The 24,363-nt window shown below is 47.0% G+C and overlaps 2 protein-coding genes across 11 annotated transcripts in view; one reads left to right on the top strand and one right to left on the bottom strand.

Annotated features, from left to right (window-relative positions):
* Nucleotides 1-12,364, top strand: part of ASH1L (ASH1 like histone lysine methyltransferase) — a 210,024-nt gene extending 197,660 nt beyond the window's left edge. For all 5 annotated transcript variants that reach the window (XM_088835856.1, XM_055403092.2, XM_055403093.2 and 2 more), the window contains 9 exons: nucleotides 764-1,012; nucleotides 1,982-2,068; nucleotides 3,325-3,415; nucleotides 3,917-4,055; nucleotides 4,171-4,343; nucleotides 6,621-6,787; nucleotides 7,965-8,005; nucleotides 9,268-9,569; nucleotides 9,912-12,364. In XM_088835856.1, coding sequence (XP_088691982.1) covers nucleotides 764-1,012; nucleotides 1,982-2,068; nucleotides 3,325-3,415; nucleotides 3,917-4,055; nucleotides 4,171-4,343; nucleotides 6,621-6,787; nucleotides 7,965-8,005; nucleotides 9,268-9,569; nucleotides 9,912-10,003 — 1,341 coding nt within the window. In that variant the 3' untranslated portion in view covers nucleotides 10,004-12,364. The remainder of the gene's footprint in view (nucleotides 1-763; nucleotides 1,013-1,981; nucleotides 2,069-3,324; nucleotides 3,416-3,916; nucleotides 4,056-4,170; nucleotides 4,344-6,620; nucleotides 6,788-7,964; nucleotides 8,006-9,267; nucleotides 9,570-9,911) is intronic.
* A 2,631-nt stretch (nucleotides 12,365-14,995) lies between these two features.
* RUSC1 (RUN and SH3 domain containing 1) lies at nucleotides 14,996-24,067 on the bottom strand. 6 transcript variants are annotated; one of them, XM_055403097.2, is made up of 10 exons: nucleotides 22,702-24,067; nucleotides 22,007-22,417; nucleotides 20,871-20,969; nucleotides 20,618-20,700; nucleotides 20,337-20,511; nucleotides 20,159-20,264; nucleotides 19,930-19,976; nucleotides 18,227-18,776; nucleotides 17,419-17,547; nucleotides 14,996-15,712 (listed from the first exon to the last, which is right to left on the bottom strand). In XM_055403097.2, the coding sequence occupies exons 1-10, from the start codon at nucleotides 24,065-24,067 to the stop codon at nucleotides 15,544-15,546; spliced, it is 3,135 nt and encodes a 1,044-aa protein (XP_055259072.2). In that variant the 3' UTR covers nucleotides 14,996-15,543. The 6 variants fall into 6 exon arrangements, with proteins under 6 accessions (XP_055259072.2, XP_055259073.2, XP_055259074.2 ...); XM_055403098.2 differs by having other exon boundaries at nucleotides 20,624-20,700; XM_055403099.2 differs by lacking the exon at nucleotides 22,007-22,417.
* Nucleotides 24,068-24,363: the final 296 nt, after the last annotated feature.

Here is a 24,363-nt window from a genome sequence, read left to right as displayed (position 1 = left end):
ATTTACGTAGTAGACATTTTGATATATTTAAGTCGTATCTGTAGGCTCTACTCAATAAGTATATGTGAAATACACCGAAACATGCATAGGCAAATAAATATATGTCTTAAGGATGAATCGGCATATAGTACACTAATACATTGCAGAATAGGTGAAACTCATTGGAGGAGAGGTGGGCTTGAATTGGTACAAAGAAGAAGATGTAGGATGTTGTATGATACATAGAGGATATTATTCAGTGATTTTGAAATACCTTGGAGAGGTGTTTGAAGGTCAAAAGAGACTACTAGATGACAGAGAAATTGAGACTGAAGACAAGAAATGAGAGAAAAACAGACAGATGGGAGAAGAATTGGAGCAGTCTTGAATTGTGACATGCTTTCTCCTGAATCCAGCTTTCATATATATTTAAACTTGTAGCTTTGTGTCCCTAGTATCTATAAGACAAAGGTAAACAGAGAGATTTTCCACATTATTCTTGTGGTGCTTAATCATGTTCCATGGTCTCTGTGTTTTTGATCCTTGTGGACAGTAAGGTCTGTGACAGGAGTTGAATGTCAGAGTAATAGAGCAAATGGGAAAATTACCATACAGATTATAATTTTAATTCATTTTAGTTTAATTTAAGGTATTTTCAATTGTCTGGCCCCTATATTTGATGTATTAAAAATGTATTACCCAAATGGGAAGATAAAGAAAATCCTGCCACCACTTCAGGTGAATTTTTAAGCCAAACATGATTTCTTTCTCCTCCTTTCTTCAGAAGTACTACGGGCGCAAATCCCCAGTTGGAAGAGATGTCTGCCGCCTACGAAAGGCCTATTACAATGCCCGGCATGAGGCATCAGCCCAAATTGATGAGATTGTGGGAGAGACAGCAAGTGAGGCAGACAGCAGTGAGACCTCAGTCTCTGAGAAGGAGAATGGGCATGAGAAGGACGATGATATTATCCGCTGTATCTGTGGCCTCTACAAGGATGAAGGCCTCATGATCCAGTGTGACAAGTGCATGGTGAGGGTCAAGAGGTGAAGCACAGAGGCCTAGTCCTGATGAGTGTGGTGCCTGTATGCAAAGCATCAGCCCCTGCCTCTTTTGACTTCGCTTGACAGACTATTTATGAGCTTTAACTTTGCCTCAGTTTCTGTTATCCCTTACTGTTCACCATATTGTCCTTCTCCTTTTTTATCTCTTTCATTTTTGCCTCCCCTTTTTTCTACCTCCTGTTCTTTGTGCCTACTTTCCACTGCACACTTCTGATGTAATCTGGATCAAGACAAATGATAATATTTAAGGCAGTGCTTTATCTGAAAAACACTAGGGGTACTACACTCCACATAGCATTAATGTAGATGGAACTCAATATATAGAGCTCCTGATGAAGGAGTCAGGGCCTAGATTTGAGCCCTGGTATCCCCATTCGCTACATCTGAACTCATTACCTTATGTAAAATGGAACTATGAGTAACACATAGGATTGCTGGGAGAATATAATTAGATAAGGATAAATAACATTTTGTGACTATAAAGCCTTCCGTAGTGGCCGTATTGTTGATGCATAGCACTCTGTAAGTAACAGCTTGGTACTGTATTCGTCCATCCTTCTGTTCTCTATCTGCCTCCTTACTCTGTTTGCCCAGATCCATGTATTATAAACAGTCTGTATACTTAAGTTCAGATAAGTCCTCATTCTTCTTTCCTCCTCCTTTACCGTTTATCTCTAATGTCTTACCTCCTTAACCCCTAGCTCCTGTTTTACTTTACCCTGTCCTGTTGCTTTTCTTTGTTTTTTTTTGTTTTGCTTCAGCTTGCAAGATCTTAGTTCCCCAACCAGGGATTGAACCCAGGCCATGGCAGTGAAAGTGCCGAGTCCTAACCACTGGACTGCCAGGGAACTCCCGCAGCCTTTTGTATTCTTAGTCCCCAAGAGGTCTGTCAGTGAGTCTGACTCCCTACGTAAACACACACTTCCTTTTTCTGCAGGTGTGGCAGCACTGTGACTGTATGGGCGTGAACTCGGACGTGGAGCACTACCTTTGTGAGCAGTGTGACCCGAGGCCTGTGGACAGAGTAAGCTGCCTTCTGATCATTCTCCAGTCTCAAAAGAGATGTGGCACATGGTGTTTTACCTGCCCGCCTCCTAGTGTACTGAATTGCCTTTGATAAGTTATTCAGCCTCTCTAGGCCTGTTTCTGACGATTTCTTACACTTTGAGGGTAATAATTCTGCCCTTCCTTTTCTCAGGAGTGTGGGACAAAAGGAAGAATGCTTAGAAATCTGTGTAAGAAATGATACTGTATAAAATCCATGGTTTTTATAAACACTGTCTACTATCCATAAAAGAAGTAGCTTACAAAGTTTAGAATTTGTGTACTCTAAATAACACTTATTTTAAGCAGTGTTTAAGGAAAAGAGCTCTGGACTCAGTCAGCAAAAAATTAGTCTCAGCCCCATGCTTTGTTTTGTTTTGGCCATGCTGGGTCATTGTTGCTACATACAGGCTTTCTCTAGTTGCAGTAAGCAGGGACTCCTCTTTCATTGAGGTGTACAGACTTCTCATTGTAGTAGCTTCTCTTGTTGGCTTCTCTTGTCTGGCTCTCAGGCATGCGGGCTTCAGTAGTTGCAGCTTTCTGGCTCTAGAGTGCAGGCTCAACAGTTGTAGAGCTCAGGCTTAGTTGTTCCACAGCTTGTGGAATCTTCCCGGAGCAGGGAACAAACCCATGTCCCCTGCGTTGGCAGGAGGATTCTTCTTAACCACCAGGGAAGTCCTTAAGCCCATTTTTTAAGAGAGTTGGTAGGTTGGGTAACTTGCCCAGTTAATTAAATGGGTTTTTTTCTTAGCTCTGCTGTATTTATATGTGTGATCGTCTATAAAAGGAGATATTTAGGCAGTGTTTCTTCACAGTGGCGCTGTTGTCATTTTGAGTGGACCACTCTTCAGTGTCTTGAGGTTTGCATTGCAGAATGTTAGGCTTTCTTGGCCCTTGGGCACTAAGTCCTAGGATAGCTTCCTCCAGTCATTGTGACAAAGTCCTCCTTCACACATTTTCAGATGCCGTTTAGATGGCACAGAGCAACTACAGAATTAGTGCTCCATAGGGTATAGTTTGGGATATTTAGTCTGTCAAGTTTGTCCTCTATGTTCAGTTTTTCAAGTTTAAAAAGTCTTGATTACCGTCACCTGTTTTAATATCTGCTGTATTGAAATGACTAAGCAGTAAGTCTTAATTGCTTGGAGATTCTAGGTTTTAGTTCTTTCTCTCTTGTATAGACAGGCTGGAAATAGTAGTCACAGCCCTTATCTCCTGGCTTTCTGCTCTTACCAGGAGGTACCCATGATCCCTCGGCCCCACTACACGCAACCTGGTTGTGTCTACTTCATCTGTTTGCTCCGAGATGACCTGCTGCTTCGTCAAGGTGCATACACAGAAGCTGACTCTACTTGCCAAAGCTGACCTTTCTGAACAGTAGGGAGTATCTGCTGTCTGCATAATAGTCCTTGTCTCCATATGACCTTTACCAGCAATAGAATATAGGTTTTTTTTTAATATCCTCAAGTTACTTAGGCTTACATAACTTTATCTCCAACAAATAGTATTTAAGGTAGTGTTTTACAAACTGAAAAACATTGTGCTAAAAATAAACTGGGAGAGACTAGAGTGTTACAAAGCTAGTTGTAGGACTGGGAAAGACATATAGCATTCCAAGAGGTAGAAGACCTCCCTCATGTCATTCTCAAGGTCTCGAATTGATTATCATCACCATTAGACTTATTTCTTGTTTTAAATTTTAAGTTCTTTGTATGTAGACCTTGGGTCACAGTAGTGAATATCTAACGTAATTTATACAGGAATCATTTTAACCTTCTCCTGTGTTCTGTGCCTTCTGTGTCTTTAATCTTCTCCTGTGCCTTCCTAGGTGACTGTGTATATCTGATGAGGGATAGTCGGCGCACCCCCGATGGCCACCCTGTCCGTCAGTCCTATCGACTGTTATCTCACATTAATCGAGATAAACTTGACATATTCCGCATTGAGAAGCTTTGGAAAAATGAAAAGTATGTGTTGAGGTTCTATCTCTTTTCTTCAAGCTGTACCCTACTAGAGCAGTGCTGGATATTCACTACAATCTTGATAATTAAACTTCTTCCTTCTCTTTTTTTTTTTTTATAGAGAGGAACGGTTTGCCTTTGGTCACCATTATTTTCGTCCCCATGAAACCCACCACTCTCCATCCCGTCGGTTTTATCACAATGAACTATTTCGAGTGCCACTTTATGAGATCATTCCCTTGGAGGCTGTAGTGGGGACCTGCTGTGTACTAGATCTTTATACATACTGTAAAGGTAAGTGATTTGCACTACCTAAAAAATGACCTCCTGGCTGCCATTCATTGATTTACTGCTGCCCACTCCATCTACATAGTCTCTCTCTGATAAAAGGTTGTCCAAGGCTGGCTTTGAAGCTTCAGAGAGCTGTATACTTTCTTTTACCTAGTGCTTGATACTCAATAAATGTTAATTCTCCTTTTAATTTAATTCATTTTTTTCATCGTGTGTATTTAGCACTCTGTTAATACTTGTGGGAAGGTAAGTTATCAGGGTGGTGCAAACATAATTGTGGTTTCAGACTTGGACTTTTAAATCATTATAACTCAGTTCACAAAATAGGAACCATTACAATCCACACATTTTTGCCAACAGGAAGTAAGTTTGTTTATTCCTATAGCATAAAAATCCATGCTTCGGGATTCAACAAACTCTTGGAAACCTTTTTCTGCCTCTTGCTGGTTGTGGAAGCATTTTTCCCTGCAAAAAATTGTTGAGATGCTCAAAGAAGTGTAGTTGGTTGGCAAGAGGTCGGGTGAATATGGAGATGGGGCAAAACTTCATAGCCCAGTTTGTTCAACTTTTGAAGCATTGGCTGTGCAATGTGCAGTCCGACATTGTGGAGAATTGGGCCCTTTCTGTTGACCAATGCTAGCTTCAGGCATTGCAGTTTTCAGTGCATCTTATCAATTTGTTGAGCATACTTCTCAGATGTAATGGTTTCACCAGTATTCAGAAGGCTGTCGTGGATCAGACCAGCAGCAGACCACCAGACAAGTGACTGTTACCTTATTTTGGTGCAATGCTTTGGGAAGTGCTTTGGAGCTTTTTCTTGATCCAGCCACTTAGCTCGTTGTCTCCAGTTGTCATATAAAGTCCACTTTTCTTCACAACATCATAATCTGTTAGAGAAATGTTTTGTTGTTGCACAGAATAAGAGAAGACAGCACTTCAAAACAATTGTTTTGATTTGCAGTGAGCTTATGAGGCACCCACTTATCCTGCTTTTTCACCTTTCCAATTTGCTTCAAATGCCCAACAACCATAGAAGGGTCAACATTGAGTTCTTTGACAGCTTCTCATGTAGTTCTAAGAGGATCAGCTTCGATGATTCCTCTCACTTGGTTGTTGTCAACTTCCAATGACTGGCCACCACATTCCTCATCTTCAGAGCTCTCATCTCCTTTACAAAACTTCTAAACCACCACTGCACTGTACATTTCTAGCAATTCCTGGGCCAAATGTGTTGTTGATGTTGCAGGTTGTCTCTGCTGTTTTGAATTTGAATAAGAAAATCGCTTAAATTTCCTTTTTTGTCTAACATCACTAGTGTAAAATAAATATAAACAGCAAGTAATGTCATTAGCAAAAAAAAAAAACATAAACCAAGAAATGTGAATTAAAATGATGTATAACATAACCACATTTCAGAATGTATTTCAGTATCAAACAGCAAAGTTCAACAATGCAAAAACTGCAGTTCCTTTTGCAGCCACCCTAATACTCTTTCCCCCCAATTCCAAAATCCTTACGGCCATCATCAACTCAGTACTTTAAACAAACAAAAACAGCACAACAGTTTCATAACGTTTGTGGCTAACAGTAGAATCAATCTAATTTCAGATTCCAGTTCCAACAGTTTTTACATGTGTGCGCTTGGGCAAGTTATTTAACGTACTGCAAATAGGGATTAGTATCTATTTTAGAGAGTTTTGTAAGGATTAAATGAAATAATCTACAAAATCACTAAGTCCAGTTTATGGCTCACAGTAAAACTCACTATATGTTAGTTATCATTAGAAGCAGAGTTTAGTTTCCTAGGTCTTTCTGTTAGCATCACAGCAAAATAGTCCAGAAGAATTACTTGCAAAAACTAAGTGCTTAAAGCTCCATGCTACTGATGACTCCTCCGTCCCCTACTTTATATAAAGTGTTCATTACCAAATGTGCTTCCCTCATTTGAAGTGTCATTCTTTTCTTGTAACTTCCCCATAATGTGCTCTGTTTTTCCCCTGAAATGTTCTCTCAAAAATTCTTGCAGCACTCGGTCTGTGTCTGATTCCTTTCCATCCTGTAGAGTGCCCTTTCACTCTGTGATTCCCTTTCCCCTTTCTTTGACACTAGTGTCTCCTTTCTTTTGCAATCACCAAATGCTTACTTGTTCCCCTCTCAAAACAGCTACCATGTTTCCCTGTTAGGAAGTCTCGCTTCTCTCCCACTGGTATGTGATGGGCAGCTCAGGGTAAGGGAAGGGAAAATAGGGGGAGTGTTCTATAACAGTGTTTGGCTTCATAGGGAGACCCAAAGGAGTGAAGGAGCAAGATGTGTACATCTGTGATTATCGGCTAGACAAGTCAGCACACCTGTTTTACAAGATCCACCGGAACCGCTATCCTGTCTGCACCAAACCCTATGCCTTTGATCACTTCCCCAAGAAGCTCACTCCAAAAAGAGATTTCTCAGTAAGTCTTCTTCCTCTCTTCACTGTATGTGTCAGGACAATCTAGTTCATGCATGGAATTCACAGAGTGAGAATTTTCAAGTGGCTCTCTTGCTTCTTCACCCCTTTTCCATCCCAAACTGGAAAACTCCCTCTCTGTGGATGTTTGAACAGCAAAAATACATTTACTCTGTATTTACTGGCATGGGCTGTGCCTCAGGGAATTATCATATTTTAGATAGGTTTTCCTCTTTTTTCCTCTCTTACACCTCCTTACCATCTTTTCCCTTGAGCCCCATTTTGTAGTTTTTTGGTTTCTCACACCCATAATTTTGAGAAACAGAAAATAACATTTAGAAACCTTTGGTGAAAATAATTTAGTGCTTTTTATCCTCGGATTTAAAATATAAGACATTATTATCACTGTATAAAATTTGAGAAGTACAGAAGCATTAAGAAGAAAAAATTGTTTATTATCCTACTACACAGAAAGTAACTGCCGTTTTCATTTTCAGCCCTTTTCCTGTGTGTTTGTCTTGTTTTGTTTTTTTCAAATTGTTGTGAACATATTCCTCCAGTTATTTTGTGCCATTTGTTATCATTTCATAAAGGTTCTGGTTATCCATCTATTTGCTACAATGAAACCCTGGACTAAACTCCTCATCCATGCGTCTTTTTTTCAGTGGGCCTGTTGGAATTCAGAGTTGTCATCCTAGAATGCTTAGAAATAGTCTAACCAGAACGCAAACCTTTATGTCCCTATTTTTCCTAGTATTGTTTTTGGATTTCTGTGAATCATATTTCTTTTATATTCTCTCTGCCCACCACCAGTCCCTGCCTCTCATTCTTTGGTCTTGCTTGCTCACTGTCCGCTTTGAAACTCCAACCTTAACTTCTCAAAAGTCAGGATGGGACAAAAGGAGTTGTGACCCTTTCCCTTCTACTGTTATTCTAGGCTTATAAAATGCTAAAAAAAAAAAACCCGTTGTGGCCTACAGATTACTAGAAGGACTGAACTTCTGACCTTAAAACACAGTCCTCCAACTTGTAAAGGTTTTAGCCCAGCAGCACCTTTTTTTTTCTTTACTTCCTTGCCTCCCCACCTCCTTTATCCTGAGTTAGCCCTAGATCATCTGATTCAGCTTTGCCAGCATTTGCAATACACTTACCAACTTACCACTTCAATGTCTTCTCTGCAGCCTCATTATGTCCCAGACAACTACAAGAGGAACGGAGGGCGGTGAGTCCCACTGGGGGGATGTGATTAACCAGTAGCTTGAATGGAGCAAGAGAATAGCCACTTACCCATTCAGCCCCACCCCAGGATTGAAAAGTTTCTGACAGAGTAGCCCAATATAGTGCCAAGAATAATATGGAAGAACTGCAGTTCAGTAGTTGTGGACTCATTATGGAGCCTTATTTGGGGCAGGGAGGGAAATTTGTAAGATCAAAGAAAGAAAATGATTTGGAACAGAACTCTTGACATATTTGGAAAAATCTCTTTTAGGTTTCTGAAAGCTTTCCCTATTACCTCAAGGTGTATCAACTCTTAGGTCTTCAAGGAACAGAAGTAGCTAGAAGTGCATGGTTTTAGCTGAGCAGTTTGGACTCACAGTTTTTATTTGTGCTTGTTTTGTACACAAGAGGGGTATTCTGGTGGAGGGAGGACCACACCCTGTAGCATGTGGGATCTTAGTTCCCTAACCAGGGATCGAACCCATGCCCCCTGCAGTTGAAAGCGCAGAGTCTTAATCACTGGACCACCAGGGAAGTCCCGAGAGGGGTATTGTTAGAGAAAATACTGAAGGCTTTTTTCAGTTTCCTTTTCTATTGAATGGTAGTGTAACAGTTACTTTACCTACATCAATAGCTTTTTTTTTTTTTTTTTTTTTTTTTTTTAGGAAATCAAATATATTTCTTAAAAAAAATACCAGATAATAGATGAGAGAAGAAATTTAAGAAAAGTGAAAACTATTTAAATGCTCATTGTAGTTGGACTATTGGTATCACAAGGTTGTGCCATACTTCTGTGTACTCATGAAGCAATCAGAACTAGCTCAGCATTTTACCAGCTCTGGTCTATCTTATGGATTCCTGAAAGAAAGAATAAAAATTGACTTTTATAAATAGAAATTAAATTTCAGAGAAGGGTGGTGATTTTTTCAAAAAATAATAAAATGAAGACCATAGGGACTTCTCTGCTGGCCCAGTGGCTAAGACTCTGAGCTCACAGTACATGTAGCCCAGATTCATTCCCTGGTCAGGGAACTAGATCCCACATGCCGCAATGAAGATCCTGTGTGCCACAACCGAGACCCAGTGCAGCCAAATAAATAAATTAAACATTTAAAAAATAATAAAATGAAGACCTTAGCCAAGTTTCTTACATCTTGAGCCAAGGCTCTAACAGCTAGCCTACAGGATCCAGAGGTCTTTTCCCTTCATCCCCCTTCCATCCCCAAGTGCCCTGCTTAGCCTTCCTCTCATATATCCTCCTGGCAGATCATCCTGGAAGTCTGAGCGCTCAAAGCCACCCCTGAAAGACCTGGCCCAGGAGGATGATGCTCTGCCCTTGATTGAAGAGGTTCTGGCCAGTCAGGAGCAAGCAGCCAATGAGATGCCCAGCCTGGAGGAGCCAGAACGGGAGGGAGCCACTGCTGAAAACAGCGAGAGTGAAAAAAAAACAGAGGAAAGTAGTCAAGAACCCCAAGTAGCCTGTACCCCTGAGGAGCGACGGCATAATCAACGGGAACGACTCAACCAGATCTTGCTCAATCTCCTTGAAAAAATCCCTGGGAAAAATGGTAAGGAAAATCAGGCTCCTACCTAGGGGTTTAAGATAAATGCGATATTAGCAAAGAGGGAATGAAAAAGAGCAACTTCTGATTATTTGCCTAGAATGGAAAATATTCTTTAAATGGCAGTTTTTTCATGGGCCTGTTCTTAAATTCCTCTTGGGAATAAAACTGGGAGGTGAGAGGGTCTCCTCACTGGAGGGCAGCTTGTTTGTTTGGCCTGGAGGAAGGCCTAAATTGCTGGTGGGTTGGCAAAGAACCCATTGAACTCCTGTGATTTCCTGAAAGCTCAAATCAGGAATAAGGAGTAGGAGGGTGGAGTTTGATGAGCCTCCTTGGTTCTGTTTTCAGCCATTGATGTGACCTACTTGCTGGAAGAAGGATCAGGCAGAAAACTTCGAAGGCGTACTTTGTTTATCCCAGAAAACAGCTTTCGGAAGTGAACCTCAAAGAATGAGAACATCAAGCATCTGGGATCCAGTGGAGCCTACAGTCCTGCCTCCTGTTCTCTGAGTGCAGACAGGGGTGGGAAGGGTCCGTCCAGCAAGGGGAATGGGGCCACGTCGTTGACATTAGGTACTTAGTAAACCTTGGAGCTAGTGGAGAGGAAGAGGAAGGGGATCTGTCCAGACAGTTCAGCTTAACTTGTTTTCCTCTCCATTGCTTCACCCTGAGGGTTAATAATGTAGGGTGGAGGGCAGAGCACATTGGGGATGACCGGAATCTTTTGGTACTTTATAGCACTTGCCCCTCCCCTCAGCTTGGGTTTCTCTGTGTCATCCTCTGATCTTGCAGGCACTGCTAAGAAGCTGCTTCCTATACCCAGGTATAACTCAGACTCCAAAGGGACAGGGCCAGGATCCCCACCCCTACCCTGTCTGTTCTCTATCGGCTCCAAGAGCTACCCCTAGAGACCTAAAACACAAACAGTAACTGGGCCTTGTTCCAGATCCCTGACTAGGAAAAGTTTCTCTCGCCTCTTTTCCCCAACCAGGTCAAAGTAAAATGTGAGTTGACAACTCAAAGCACTTATAACTGCTGCCCCTCTCCCTACCTCTACTATCCCAATTGGAATCATGGAATAGGGAAGGCCCCCATGGGGTCAGAAGGGCACAGTCCTTATTCTAATTATTTTTGTTTTCACCTTCATAACCTGCCGACCATATGTTTTTTTCTAAAAGAAGGCCAGGCCCCCGCCAGCACATGTGCTGTTTATGCGCTGTGGTTCTTGTGTGTCTGCTGTGCTGTGCGAATGGAGATTCATTTCAAAGAAAAATCATTTTAAAACCTGCATAAAAATGAACTCTAAGCACCCCCCCAACAAAAGTCACTACATAAACTGTTGAGCAGTATTCACCTATCAGAGTATTTGTTGTGAGTGTAGGTTATCAATTGAATACACTACTTCTTGTTTTACTTGTACAGTTTTCAATGTCCATCTCTTAAAGAGACAGTGTGTTCTCCCTGCCCCTAGTCCCATCTTCCTTCACCTTCCTGATGACTTCATCTTCAGGAGGGATATCCAGGGTGTCACCTTCCTTCCCATTCACTTGACCAGGAGTTATCGGATAAATTGTCTCTTTAAAAATAAAACTTAAAAAGCTTTGCTTTGTTGTCTTCTCAGACATACATATGCATATATGTTTTAGATGTTCTTATAAGAGAAAAGATGGTTTTTAAATGTGCCAAGTTGTGTGTTGTATATATATATGTATGTATATATATATATATATCTGCTGCGTGATTAGTAAGCAATACAATAGTTAAACATTTCCCCATTACTTTTTTCTAATATTGGACCAATGCTGTCCTAATTGTACATTTCCTCTTAGGATGACGACGCTCTGACTTGTTTAGGTAGAAACATTGACCACCTTCCATTCCATTGAATCTTTCTTTTTCTCCTTTCTGTGTCAATCTTGAGGGAAAAAAAAAAGTAAAAGAGACAGGGGATGCCAAAAATCCCCTTGAACAGAGAAAAAGCAGAATATTTTATTAAAGAAAAAAGAGAATTAAGAAAATAGTTTGGAGTATTTTCTTACTGTAGAGAAGCACTGTACATTACTAAGAGACCTGGGTATAAGATACTCACGTGTGGAGCTGGGAAAATCGCATGTCCAAGCCCGATTGAGTGGTTTCTTTTGGTTTTCATTGCAGGGAACCGGGTGGGAGGGAGGTGGGAATAGGGGCACTTTGGGGTCTCCTTTTAGTCAAAGCAGGAAAAATGACAAGAAAGAGATTAAAGTTCAATATTTCCTTTAATAGTGTTAAACACTAAAATTTTAAAAAAGTCTCAAAAAAAGAAAAAAGGAAAAAAAAACTTTGTAAAATGCAAGAACAGAAGCAAAAGACACTACGCTCTGTCATTTTATCTTTCTTTTGTTGAAAGACTAAAAACTGAAATGTTTTTTAGACAATCAAATGTTAGGTAAGTGCAAAAACTTGTTTTTTCTTACTGGTGTAGAAATTAATGCCTTTTTTTATTTTTTGGTTATTTTATAATAACAAAAGAACCCCCTAGCTGCCAGGCGGGTTTTGGTGTTTGAAATGCGGGGCAAAGCACTACATCACTGCAAATAGATACAGAGTTAGTCTGCATGTCTGTAGGCTGTGTGATTGCGGAAAATATAAATGCTGCTAATATATTTCCTTTTTACAAAAGCATATCTAAATAGATGATTGTTTTGATGTTAATCTTTGTAAATTATGTATTACCAATTTTAACATTGGATGTAATTGCATAAAAAGCTTGCATCTCAATCCTTGAAAGTCTAGTATTAAATGGAAAAAACTTTTCCTAACTACAGAGTGGTGAGCTTGCTATTTTTTTTCCTCTTTCCTATCCTCCATTTATATTCCCAGGATCTTCTCCATCCTGTTTCCAAAGAGATCTGCTTAAAACCACATCAGCATCCTAGGCCCCACATGGGCACTCTAACCACTGTTGACTGTTGGATAATGCCTTTTCCTCAGCACTACAGCCTTTTTGGTCTGGGCCAAGCCTAACCAATCAACATAATAATCATCTACATCTGCACCCCTTGTAGCACACAGACATCTAATACTCATTAACAACCTCTAAGGCTGGCAGTAAGTTTAGGCTACATTTTCTAGGCCACTATGTTAGACTGTTTCCATTGTAAGCAGTGTACATGTATTCATTTATTTCATCTTCATAATAGCCCTTTTGGTAGGTACCAAATTTTACAGATGAGAAAACTGAAGCAACAGAGAGGTTACATGACTCACCCAAGATCTTGTAGCTAGTTAATCCTAATAGTCCCCTATAGTTATTCCCATTTTCGTAGAAGTAAAAACTGAACCTTGGGAAGGTTAAGTAAACTTGCCAGATCATCTAGTAACTAGTGTTGGAGCCAGAACTCCAAAATCTTTTAAGTTCATCCGCAAATAGGAAAGTGTCAGAAATAGCCAAAGCCTGACCCTACTACTGCTGCTGCTGAGTCACTTCAGTCGTGTCCAACTCTGTGTGACCCCATAGACAGAAGCCCACCAGGCTCCCCTGTCCCTGGGATTCTCCAGGCAAGAACACTGGAGTGGGTTGCCATTTCCTTCTCCAATGTGTGAAAGTGAAAAGTGAAAGTGAAGTCGCTCAGTCGTGTCCGACCCTTAGTGACCTCATGGACTGCAGCCCACCAGGCTCCTCCATCCATGGGATTTTCTGGAGTGGTTTGCCATTGCCTTCTCTGGGACCCTACTAAGGAAGATAAATCCAAGACCGAACAAACTCTTGTCCTAGACAGGAGTCAGACATTTAATCTTTGAGTTCAGCTAGAATACAGTTGCTCAGAAGCCTCAAGACAGTTGACTACAGAGCTCAGTCTCTGTACCTGCAAGAGCTTAGGGTTTATCCTACTATTACATAACAGCCTATGCATGGCTGCAAAAACAATACCTTAGTAGTTAATTTAAGGTTTCTTTCATCTTTAGTTAGCCTTTAATATCCCTTTAACATCTACTTAAAGCTATTCTGTTTGGATAATATATAATGATAATAGCACAGAACTAATTTTATATATCTTTGTCCTATCTCAAGATGTTACTTTAGGCTCCAGCTGCCAATATCACCAGGTCTCACTGATGCTCTGACAATATTGTTCTAGGACTCCTCCCACTTTTGAGGATTACCCACTATAAAACCAAGCACATAAGGATAAGAGAAAAAAGGAGAGGGCAGGTTGAATCATAGGAAATGAAAGCTGTGTATAAGTAAAGGATTTCTGAAACTTGAGAATCATGCCCCACCCCCCACATACACCAAAGATCTCACTTTAAGAAATATTGGTCCCAAAGCATAGTCTTCCATATCTACTGTTTTATAACTTAAAAACATAAAAATAAAACTTCTTTTGCAGTAGTAGTTTGCAATTGAAGAACATTCATAAACTTGAGCACTCCCACTCTTAAGAATATATTGAACGACTAGGAATTTTCAGAGGCAGTCAGAATCCAGTTTGAAAAACATCATCCTAGAAAACACCTGAAATGCAAACTGAGGTCTAAAGCCGAGAGGACCGCCAAACACAAAAAGCAAAATTAAAGCAAGGAGCAGATGAATATCATAAATTGGCCAGGAACAGGAAATATTAAATCTTAGAAAATGGCAAAAGTATGAGACAGCTGAGTCTAACCAACCCTACCCCTGAGTATTTCCAAAGCGTCAGCTCTTACTGTCTCAAGCCCTTTCTCCTGACAGCAGCCCACTGTGCTCTTAACCAAGTTTCCAGAGATGAAGGAGAATTTAAGATATTTTTCTTCTGTTTCACTTCACAGTTCTCAGCTGCCCCCTAACTTTCCTATTGACTGATGTAGCTTTCTATTCTTCTAACCTTTTAGTAATTCTCCTGTAGGCAATCATTTGTAGTGATTTCTACCGTCCTTCAGGCTCTGGAGCATTTAGCTATTCTCATTTCAAAAGACTGAAAGGAAATTCATTAACTCCTAACAATAGACGTCAAGTTATTATGCTTCCTAAAATTATTTCGCCACAGAATGGTGATATTAAATGGAAAAAAAAAAGTGTCCCTTTTTAACACCTCTTACTCTGGGAGTTGGTGATGGACAGAGGGGCCTGGCGTGCTGTGATTCATGGGGTCGTGGAGAGTTGGACACAACTGAGCGACTGAACTGAACTGAACTCTCCCATCACCTGAGCTATGAAGCTCATAAGTACAATTTCATGGACTAAGTCCAGCTCTCCCTTATCTACTCAGGCTCCTACTATATCAGTCTAAGCAAAGCAATCAAGTCTCAGACTAGAGATGCACTTTAGTGAGTCAGGCACCAATCAGGGGCTACCTTTCAAGGAACAGAACTAGACCCAGCTAGGAAGGAAGCATCTCCTGTGGGTTCCCCATGACACGGCCTCCCGCCCCTCCCCCATAGCCTATGTCCTGAAACCCACAGTGACGCACACATTAAACTCCCACTCTTTATTGGGACAAAGGAGGAAGGAGACAGACCAACACCACAGGCCCACCCACCAGGGGTGTCCAGACTTGAGCACCTAGTCCAGCATGAGTCCATGATAAATATAGGCAACGTGGGATGGGTGAGGTGGGGGAAGGTTCCATACACAGGAAGAAGACTATAGAGGCCCTTCAAGTCTTGGGAGCTGAGGCATATATAGAGGCGCAGTCCACTTACGGAGGAAGAAGATAGAGGGGGGCTAGATTGCCATTTTGCAGAATACAGATTGGAAAGAGGAAAGAGATGGCATGGAGGGAAATTCTTTTTATATATTTTCATATTTTCAAAGAGCAGATTTCATCTTATAGATGGGTATGGGAGGGAAGGAAGAAAGTTTACTTTAGATATTAGCAGAAATGGCTGTGGGAGCAAAGTGTCATTTTGCAGACAGGGAAAGTACTTTGGGGACAGTCAGTGTGCATGGGTGAGTATTCACAGGCCATTCCATTCCCAGGTGACAGAAGGGAGAGGTGCAGGAAAGGAAACAGCGCTAGGCCTAGAGAACAAGGGAGGTATACCCCACGGGCACCAGCCCCTCTGCTCCATCCCTCCCACAGCGGAGCCAGTCCTCATCCACAGTGGCGATGACATGCAGCACTTCCCCTCGCTGGAAGCTCAGCTGGTCAGGTCCTGCAGCAGTGTGGTCACAGAGAGCCCGGACTGCCCTGTGAGGAGCCAGAGGGAGAGGCTGGGATGAAGTGAGGTAGGGGTGCCTGTCGCCAGCCTCACCACCCCCCATCCGTGGTATGTATGTCCCTGCTGGTTCAGCTCACTAAACATCAGCTGGGGTCTGGGAGAGACATGTGGACCACGTCTCTTCAACATGTTGATTTGTTTGGGGCCCAGCCCTCTCGTAAGCTCCAGGCCCACTCTTGCTCCTTATTTAATGTAATTTGCACTTCTCTGGTGCTTCATATTCAACATATGAAAACTAAATGACTCATCTTAACCCTCCAAACTAGTCCCTCCTCCTAGGTCCCCTATAGTGGTAAATGGCATCATCTATACAGTTATTCCTGGTAAAAAACAAGGGACCTCAGTCTCTACATCCAATCAGTCACCAAAACCTGTTTGATGTTGGTTTCTCCCACCACTCCATTTATCTTCAGCTTCACAGCCATTATCTTAGTTTAGGCCTCTATACTCTCTGGACCACTGGCATATAATCTGTCTGCCTGAATCCTGACCACCCTCCCCATTCTCCACACAGCAGTAGAGATCCTTCTAAAACTTATCACCCCTCGGCTTAAGACCCTTTAATGGCTCCCACTGCCTCACAGTGATACCCAGCTTCCTTCACTGGTCTACTGATACCTCTGACCTCCCCATCACCCCTGCCAGGATCCTCCACTCCAGCCATGTACTCGTGGTTCCTCACTTAGCACCCTTTGACTTCTCCACCTTTGCATCCTGTTCCTTCTGCAAGATGCATAGCCCACACCATCACTAGGCTCCTCTGAGTCCCCAGACCTGGAGAAGAAGCCCTGTCTGTATGGCTCCACAGAACTATCTTCCTTTCCCAGAGTCTTTAGCACACAGAATTGTAAGTGCTCATTTATTAACTGGTATCCCCACTGGACTACAAGCTCCTTGAGGGCAGAGATTCCAACAGGTTTCCCTTTGCATTCCCTCCTCCAGTATAATGCTAAGCACATAGTATGTACTTGAAAAGTACTTGAATGGAAAATCAAGAAACCTGATTCAGAGGTTTGCCTAATGACTCAGTGGTAAAGAGTCCACCTGCAAATGCATCCCTGATGCAGTCCATCCCTGATACGGGAAGATCCCTCATGCCATGGAGCAGCTAAGCCCATGCACCACAACTATTGAGCCTGTGCTCTAGAGCCCAGGAGTCACAGCTACTGAAGCTGTTGCACCCTAGAGCCCGTGCTCCACAACTAGAGAAAAGCCCGAGCAGCAGTGAAGACCCAGAACAGCCAAAAAAAAAAAAAGCCAAATTCAATGGATTGAGAACCTAAAAGAAGCCAGATCCTAAAGATGACACAGCCCCTGGTGCCAAATTAGAAGGCCCCACTAAAGGGAAGCCCAGTGCCCCAGTGGACACACACACGTTCATTCGTACACTCATACAGTAATAAAATTGACCGGTAACTGGGCACCTTCTTTGTGCCTAATGCTTTTATAAAATCACGTTTGGTCTTCACAACAACCATAGGAAAAATGTAAAATATCCTCTTTTTACAGGAAAAGAAACTAAAAGTTCAGAGAAACTAGTATCACACTAATAATAGACAGCAAAGATTGAATGCAAACCAAGCACTCATCACCTCCCATCCACATTGTGAAGTCAGAAAAACCCACACATGTAACATAACGTGCACACTAGTGCTTTCTCCCTGACCCTCCTTACCTGTGGGTCTGCGTCGTGCTGGGTTCTGAGACCTCAAGCTCCTTAGGAGATGAGGGAGCCTCAGGAGGTGCCACCCGCTTCACCAAAGCCAACACACTCACTGTCGGGGGCAACCAGCTGGATGGTCTCCTGGAGGAAAAGATGCAGGGTCACAGAGGTCACCCGACCTCCATAAAAAGAACCAAGTATCTGGGACTTTGGAGGGAGGAACCAACTGCGGTTCAAGAGGTCAGGAGTTGGTCACTACTGAAGGTAGAGTGGCAGTCTTGGGACAGTTACCTTTAAGGTGATTAGGAAGGTGGCAGTGAAGGTCTACCACACCAAAAGCCACAAAGGGACCTACGGAACCAGCAAGCTTAGCTCCAGAGGGTCACTAAAGAGTACCTGAAGCCATTAAGAAGCCACCAATGGTCAAACCCTGGAGCAGGAGTCCACAAATATTTCCTTTTTTTCTAAAGAGCCAGAAAGTATTCTTGGCTTTGAGAGCCAAGAGGAAAAGTGGACAATATCATGCAGGTATTTAATAACTCTTAAAAGCTCATGACTTAAGAATATAACCACCATGGCTATAGAAAAGCCAGGCTGTTAACCTCGGACCTAAAGGATCCCTACCAAGTTTCAAATTAAGAGTGACTGAGGGAGTTCCCTGCTTGTCCAAAGGTTAGGACTCTCTGCTTTCACTGCTGGGGCCTGAGCGCAATCCCTGGTCAGGATCCTGCCAGCACCCAGTGCACCAAAAACAAATTGGGCTAACTGAGGGCTCTGAGAAGAGGCCAGAGGTCATGGAGGGGGCCAGGGACCCCATTACCTGGACTTTGGGGCTCCGCTCTCAGTTTCTGCGAGGCCCCCAGGCACTCCAAACAGTCTGCCCAGCCATACGCCTCTGCCTGGTGCTGCTTCCTCTGTGTGCGGGGACCTCTCTGGTGCGGCCTCAGCTGCAGTCCAGGTACGCCTGGATCCCCACCGGGGAAGAGGCAAGCCCTCGGTGCCGCCAGATGCATAGACCCGGGAGGCCTGGGTCAGCTGCTCCCACCAGCTGCAGGGGCTGGGAGAGCTGGAGGGGGCTGAAGGGCCCGGAGGGGCCTCCCCAGAAGCCCCCCGGAGGCTCTGGGCCAGCCGACCCCCCCAGTGCAGCACGGCTTGCACAGTCTGCTGCAGGGCCGGAGACGAGCCTGGGGCAGGTGGGGCCTGAGGCGGCCCCAGGGGCAGGTGGTGGTGGTGTTCAAAGAGCAGGTCCAGGTGGAAGGTGAGCACCGACAAGGGCTGCAGCAGGAGCAGCAGCTCGGTGGACAAGGAGGGGCAGCCAGCCCGCGCCAGGGAGAAGAAGCCAGTGGGCAGGTACAGGAGGGACAGCAGGCCTGGGAAAGGGCAGGCGAACGTCAGCCCCTGCTCTGGGCCTCGTCCAAGGGCTTCAGTTGGCCAGTCAACAAACACCCTCCTGGGCCTCGCTCTACACTGGGCACTGGGGCAGAGAGGGGGACTCGACAGGATACAGGGCTGCCACATCCACTATGGAGCCACCGCCTAGAGAGGGGTGTGGCAACAAGTATGCATGCATGCTACATTGGTTCAGTCATGCCCCTTTGCAACTCCATGGACCACAGCCCGCCAGGCTCCTCTGTCCATGATTCTCCAGGCAAGAATACTGCAGTGGATTGCTGTCCCCTCCCCCAGGGGATCTTCCCAACCCAGGGATGGAACCTTCATCTCCCGGGTCTCCTGCATTGGCAGGCAAGAGTCTTTACCACTAGCGCCACTTGGGATGCCCAGTGGCAAGTATATAAGTAACAAAAAGGAGGACTTGAGGGCCATGGGAGCAAAACGAGTGGGTGGGGTAGCTTCACTGAAGAAGGACCCAAAGGATGAATGAAAGTTAATGAAGAGGCAGGAGGAGCAGGAAGCCCTACTGGAAGAGGCACAGCAAAAAGAGCCCTGGGGCAGGAAGAACTGAAAAGGAGACCGTCGACCAGGGAAAGCCCCAGACCTGAAGGCAAAGGCCAGATAACCAAGTCTTTGGAGGTTATAGTGAGGATCAGGGTCATTCCTCCTATTAATAAGACTCCTTAAAAGAGTTCTAAGCAGGACATTCCTGGTGGTGCAGTGGATAAGAATCTACCTGCCAATGCAGGGGACACAGGTTCGATCCCTGGTTTGGGAAGATTCCACATGCCGTGGAGTAAATAAACCCATGTGCCACAACTACTAAAGCCCAAGCACCCTAGAGCCTGTGCTCTGCAACAAGAGAAGCCACCACAATGAGAAACCCACTCACAGCAATGAAGCATAGCCCCCACTTGCTGTAACTAGAGAAAGCCGCACAAAGCAATGAACACCCAATGCAACCAAATAAATAATAAACTAACTTTTCAAAAAGAGTTCCAAAGAGAAGAGTAGTAAGATTGGAAACCTGGATCAAGAGCATTCTGACATCAGGGGGAACCATCAGAAGCGATCCCTTTTCCTACTTTCCCTAGTCTAGCAAGCCCATCCTCTCCCATTTGGGCCTCTGACCTGTATCTTCCTGGAGACTGGAAAACCACAGCTCCAACTGCTTAGTGCTGGGGGAGAGAGGAGGGAATAGAAGTCAGGGACACCAGCCCCCTGTGGGTGGAGGATGGGAAATAAGACTAGGAGAGGGAAGGCCTTCTCTGGGGACATGGGGCACCCACCATATGTACCGCCCAGGACATCCCTGCAGTCCCCAGGCTGTGGGAGGGACACCAGAAAGAAGGCCACTCACTTGAGGAGGCCCAGGATGAAGGCGTGGAAGCGGCTACGGCTGCTTCTCAGCGGGGCCAGACGGCTGACCTGGCTATACAGGGTGCCGAGGGAACGAGTGCTGGAGCCTGAGGACACAGGGCGCTGTCAGCCAGACCCCAGCCCTGCCCTCTGCCCAGTCCCACACTCGCCCCCTTCACCTGGCTTCACAGACGCCTCCACCACACTCCAGGGGCTGCTCCGCCGCTGCCCAGTGATGAGGTCTTTCCGGAAAGGCTTCAGCCCGTCGGCCACCAGGGCATGGAGGGCCGGACAGAGGGTGGTCAGCACCAGGTGCCCCACGTCTGGGCTCAGACGGCTATCCCCCAACTGGGCCTGGAGGCGGCGCAATGGGCATGGGTCCAGGGATACCTCCAGCCTTCCCCTGTGCCCTCAGAGCTACATGTCCCTCCTCACCCCCCAACACCCTCCCTACAGGCACCTTCACCTTCTGAACCAAGTTCCGGGCGGCCCCAAAGTGCGAGATGATTTTATCCACTGAAGCACTAACAGCTATCAGGAGACCTGCAGGGGGTCCGGGAAAGAGAGGAAGCGTCAAAGCCCCTTGTCTCACCCCAGGCAAACCCCGAGGGACTCGGGAGAGGCCAGTTCACGAAATTTGACCCTGAGAGAGGAGGGCCTAAGTGAGGGGAAGTTGATTTCCAAACCAAGGGTCAAAAGTCAGGGTGTCCTACCTTTTTTCTGCTCCTGCAGCTGGCCAGTCCCACTCTGGGCTTCTGCCATCCACAGTCGCTGGGCCCCGGGGACGCCGGCGAATGACCAGGAACTACGGACTGGGGTAGGGCAAGAAGAATGCACTGACACTTACCAGGGGTCACCCCCAAGGACTCCAGGCTTTCGCAAGGGTCATCTCCTATGGGTCTAGACACCCCAGTCCCTGAAGTCTTGGGAAAAGGAGCCTAGGGCTGCGGGGATCACAGGGCAGCTCTCGGAGTGAAAGCCTGCATTTATGTATCTCAGTACTGCCGCCCTGCTCCCCACTTTTCGGTTCCCATTTCCCTTCCTCACCGCCCAGCTCCCACTCCTCGATCCCGGAAGTCCCAGCGTGGGGTAGCCGTGCTCACCTCCCTCCCGCCTGCCAGGCTGGGCCCTGAAAGGCGGGAGATGAGAGGGCAGGGAAGGGAGGGGCAGCCTTGTGCCCGCCACTCCCCCCCAACCCCCTGGCGGGCGGTGGCGGGGGAGGGGGGACCCAGGGAGCACGTGGGGAGCCTGGACCAATGGAAAGACAGACAGACGGGAATGGGAGGAGAGACGGAGGGAGAGCAGACCCAAGGATTGGGAGGGAGGCTGGAAGGCGCCGGAAAGGGGAAACCTGGGTCCTGTGCCAGCTAGGCGGAGGGCTCCTCGCTGCAGCCCACTGGGGCTGGCCCCAAGGGGAAGGAGTGACCAGAACCCCCTTCGGCCAGTGAGCTGAGCGAACTTTACCCTTCACCCTTCCCGTACAAGGTGGGGGTCAGGCTCGAACTGCACTGGCCAGGGAATTCCACAGAGGGTGTGACCCAAGGTCCTTAACAATGGACTTGCTGGGACCCCCTTAAGCTGTGTGTGGAAGCCGGCTAAGCCTGTATCCACTATGTCCCGGCCACGCAGCTCGGAAAGCAGCAAACTTCGCCCAGCACGGGGAGTTAGCAAGACCAGACTCCCCAGGACCAATGATCTTGGAATCGCCCAGGTCGAAGGGCTGGACCCAGCCGGGTAACCCGGGAAAAAACTAAAGCAAAGGCCTGGCCGAGGATGGGCGGGGCTTTGGAGTGGGCGGGGCAGCCCCGCCTGAGGCGTGGCCCGCGGGGCTGGCCCCCATCCGTCTTACGTAGCCTGGGCGGAGGCGGTGGGCTCCTGGTCCAGCGAGGGGCCTTCGGCGGACGAGGTGGCCGTGGCAGCGGGGGGGCGGGTACCTGGCGGGGTGGGGAAGCCACGGGGGGGAAGGTGCTACTTCTGGGAAAGAGCGGGGACAGCAGCAGTGCCAGCTCAGGGCTGGCCAGGCAGGGAAGGTCCCCCCTAGCCGGAGGCGAATAGGCCCCCACCGGGGACAGGCGGACGGGCAGCAGCTGCTCCTCCGGGCTACTCGGTGCCCCCAGGAGCCGCAGCCCAGCGCCTGGCCAGCTAGCCAGAGGCGCCAGGAGCAGAGACCCAGCTGGGGCCGCGCTCCCACCCTGCAACAGGGGGCGCCCGTCAGCCGAGAACCGAAAAACCAGGGGCCGAGGGAGCAGGAGGGGACCGGCTGCAGGCGGGATTGGCGGGGCAGATGCGGAGGGGAAGGAGGCCAGCGGGATGGGCAGCCAGGCAAGGAGGGGCGGGAGAAAGAGGGAGCAAAGAGTTAGTCCCCGTAACCCAAGGAGCCACCCAGTTTCCCTTTCCCGGAGCGCTCCCGGTAGCAGGGGAGGGGAAGGATGGGTGGGATGGGTCACACAGAATGGAGGGGAGACAGGGGTCGGGTCGGAAGCTTTGGAGCTGTAGGGAGGCCAAAGGCCAGCCCTCCTCTCGCCACCTCCTATGGCCACTTACCTTCAGTGCCAGCCTGAGGACCTGGCTGCTCCGGCTCCTTTGAAGCTGGGGCCTCCTCACCAGCAGCTGGGCTGCCCGCCCTGCCCTCCTCGGGCTGCCCCTCTGCTATGGGCTGCAGCCCAGGTCTGTTCTTCTTCCTCCGGGGAGGGACGGGTGGCGGTGGGGGCCGAGGTGGGACCAAGGCCCAGCCGGCTGGGGGGTCTCGGGGCGGGACTGGCGGGGGCGGAGCCCGGCTTCGGGACCGGAGTTCCTTGAAGGTGGTGACTTCTCGGGGAGGCGCCTGGGAGCTGCCGAGCGACCCTGTGGGGGGCAGCTCGGTGTCCGGAGAGAAGACGATGAGCCAGTCACTGCGGTCTTTCTTGGCCTGCGGCACGAGGGGCAGCCCTGGGCCCCGCTTGCGCTTCTGGGCCAGCTCGTGGAAGGACGTGATTGTCCGGTGGGGCATCGGCTCCTCGCTGACGTCACTTCTCCATCCCCCATCAATTTTCCCTGCATCAGTTTTCAAACCAGAATCAGTTATTCCTGTATTGGTTTTCCGACTGGAGTCGAATTTTCCAGGTTCAGTTTTCCAACATTCAATGGTATTCCCATTGACTTTCCAACCAGAGTTATTGTTCTCAGTGATTTTCCAGCTAGCATCAGTTGTCTCTTTGTCAATTTTCCAAATGGGGTTGATTTTCCAACTGGGTTCGGTTTTCCCAGCATCGATTTTCTCATCATCAGCCTCTGGGAGGTCAGAGGTAGGGAGCTCCTGCTCCTCCACCTCCTCCTCTTCCTCTAGCCCTGGGGAAGGGAGTTCCTGGCCAGTGGTCAGGGCATTACAATTGGAGTCCAGGCCTGGACCGGATGGAGAGGAAGCTTCAGAGCAGGAATCCGGAGAGCAACAAAAACTGTCTGGGGAGCAGGTGCCTGGGCCTGCGGAAGCCATGGGGGAGCCTTGCTCCAGGGGAACGATGCTGGGCTGAGGGTGGACATCCTCGTTGCCAGGGAGGTCCCTGGAGTAGACTGAGATGGGGGACTCATCGGGGCTAAGATCTGAGCAGGAGCTGAGAGAGGAGGAACAGCCCGGGTCTGAGGGAGAGGCAGCCCCCTCCTCCTCCTGTGCTAGGTCCTGCCGGTTTTCTAGGCCTGGCCCATGCTCCTGGCAACATCGGCAGGGCACGGCTGGGCTGTTGGAATTGGCGTCCACCAAGGTCCCACTGCAGGGGCCCTGGCTCTCCTTGCCCCCAGTGTCCCCTGGGGGAGGGGATGTGCTCAAGGGCCCCTCCCGGAGCTCCGGACGGCGGGACAAATGCAGGCCTAGAGAGACATGCTGGAGGTGGATGTGGTTGAGGTTGCAGAGTAAAGCCCTCTGAGGGGACAGCATGGTACCGGCGGCGACGGGATGGCCTCTAAAGAATGAGGAGGATCAGGTCTCTCACATCCACTTGCCTGGCAACCGCAGATGCAGCCCTAGAAGAGAGGGATAGTGAAACCAAGCCAGCGGGGGTGCGGGCCGCGGGAAGGACACCAAGGTGACTTAGATGCTAGGGCAGGCGTGGAAGGGAGCCTTGGACAATATTTAAATGAGATGCAAGTAGACATCGACTGGCTATTAGTTTCCGCTGCAGTGTTTGCAGGTGGAATTGAATGTAACCCCCACCCCCGGAGAATGGGGCGGGG

The sequence above is a fragment of the Moschus berezovskii genome, chromosome 4 (genome assembly GCF_049115385.1).
Source record: "Moschus berezovskii isolate FMDL1 chromosome 4, NW_MosBer_1.0, whole genome shotgun sequence".
In the NCBI taxonomy this organism is placed as follows: Eukaryota; Metazoa; Chordata; class Mammalia; order Artiodactyla; family Moschidae; genus Moschus; species Moschus berezovskii.
Note: the sequence above shows the minus strand (reverse complement) of the source record. Positions and strands in the feature narration are given on the sequence as shown.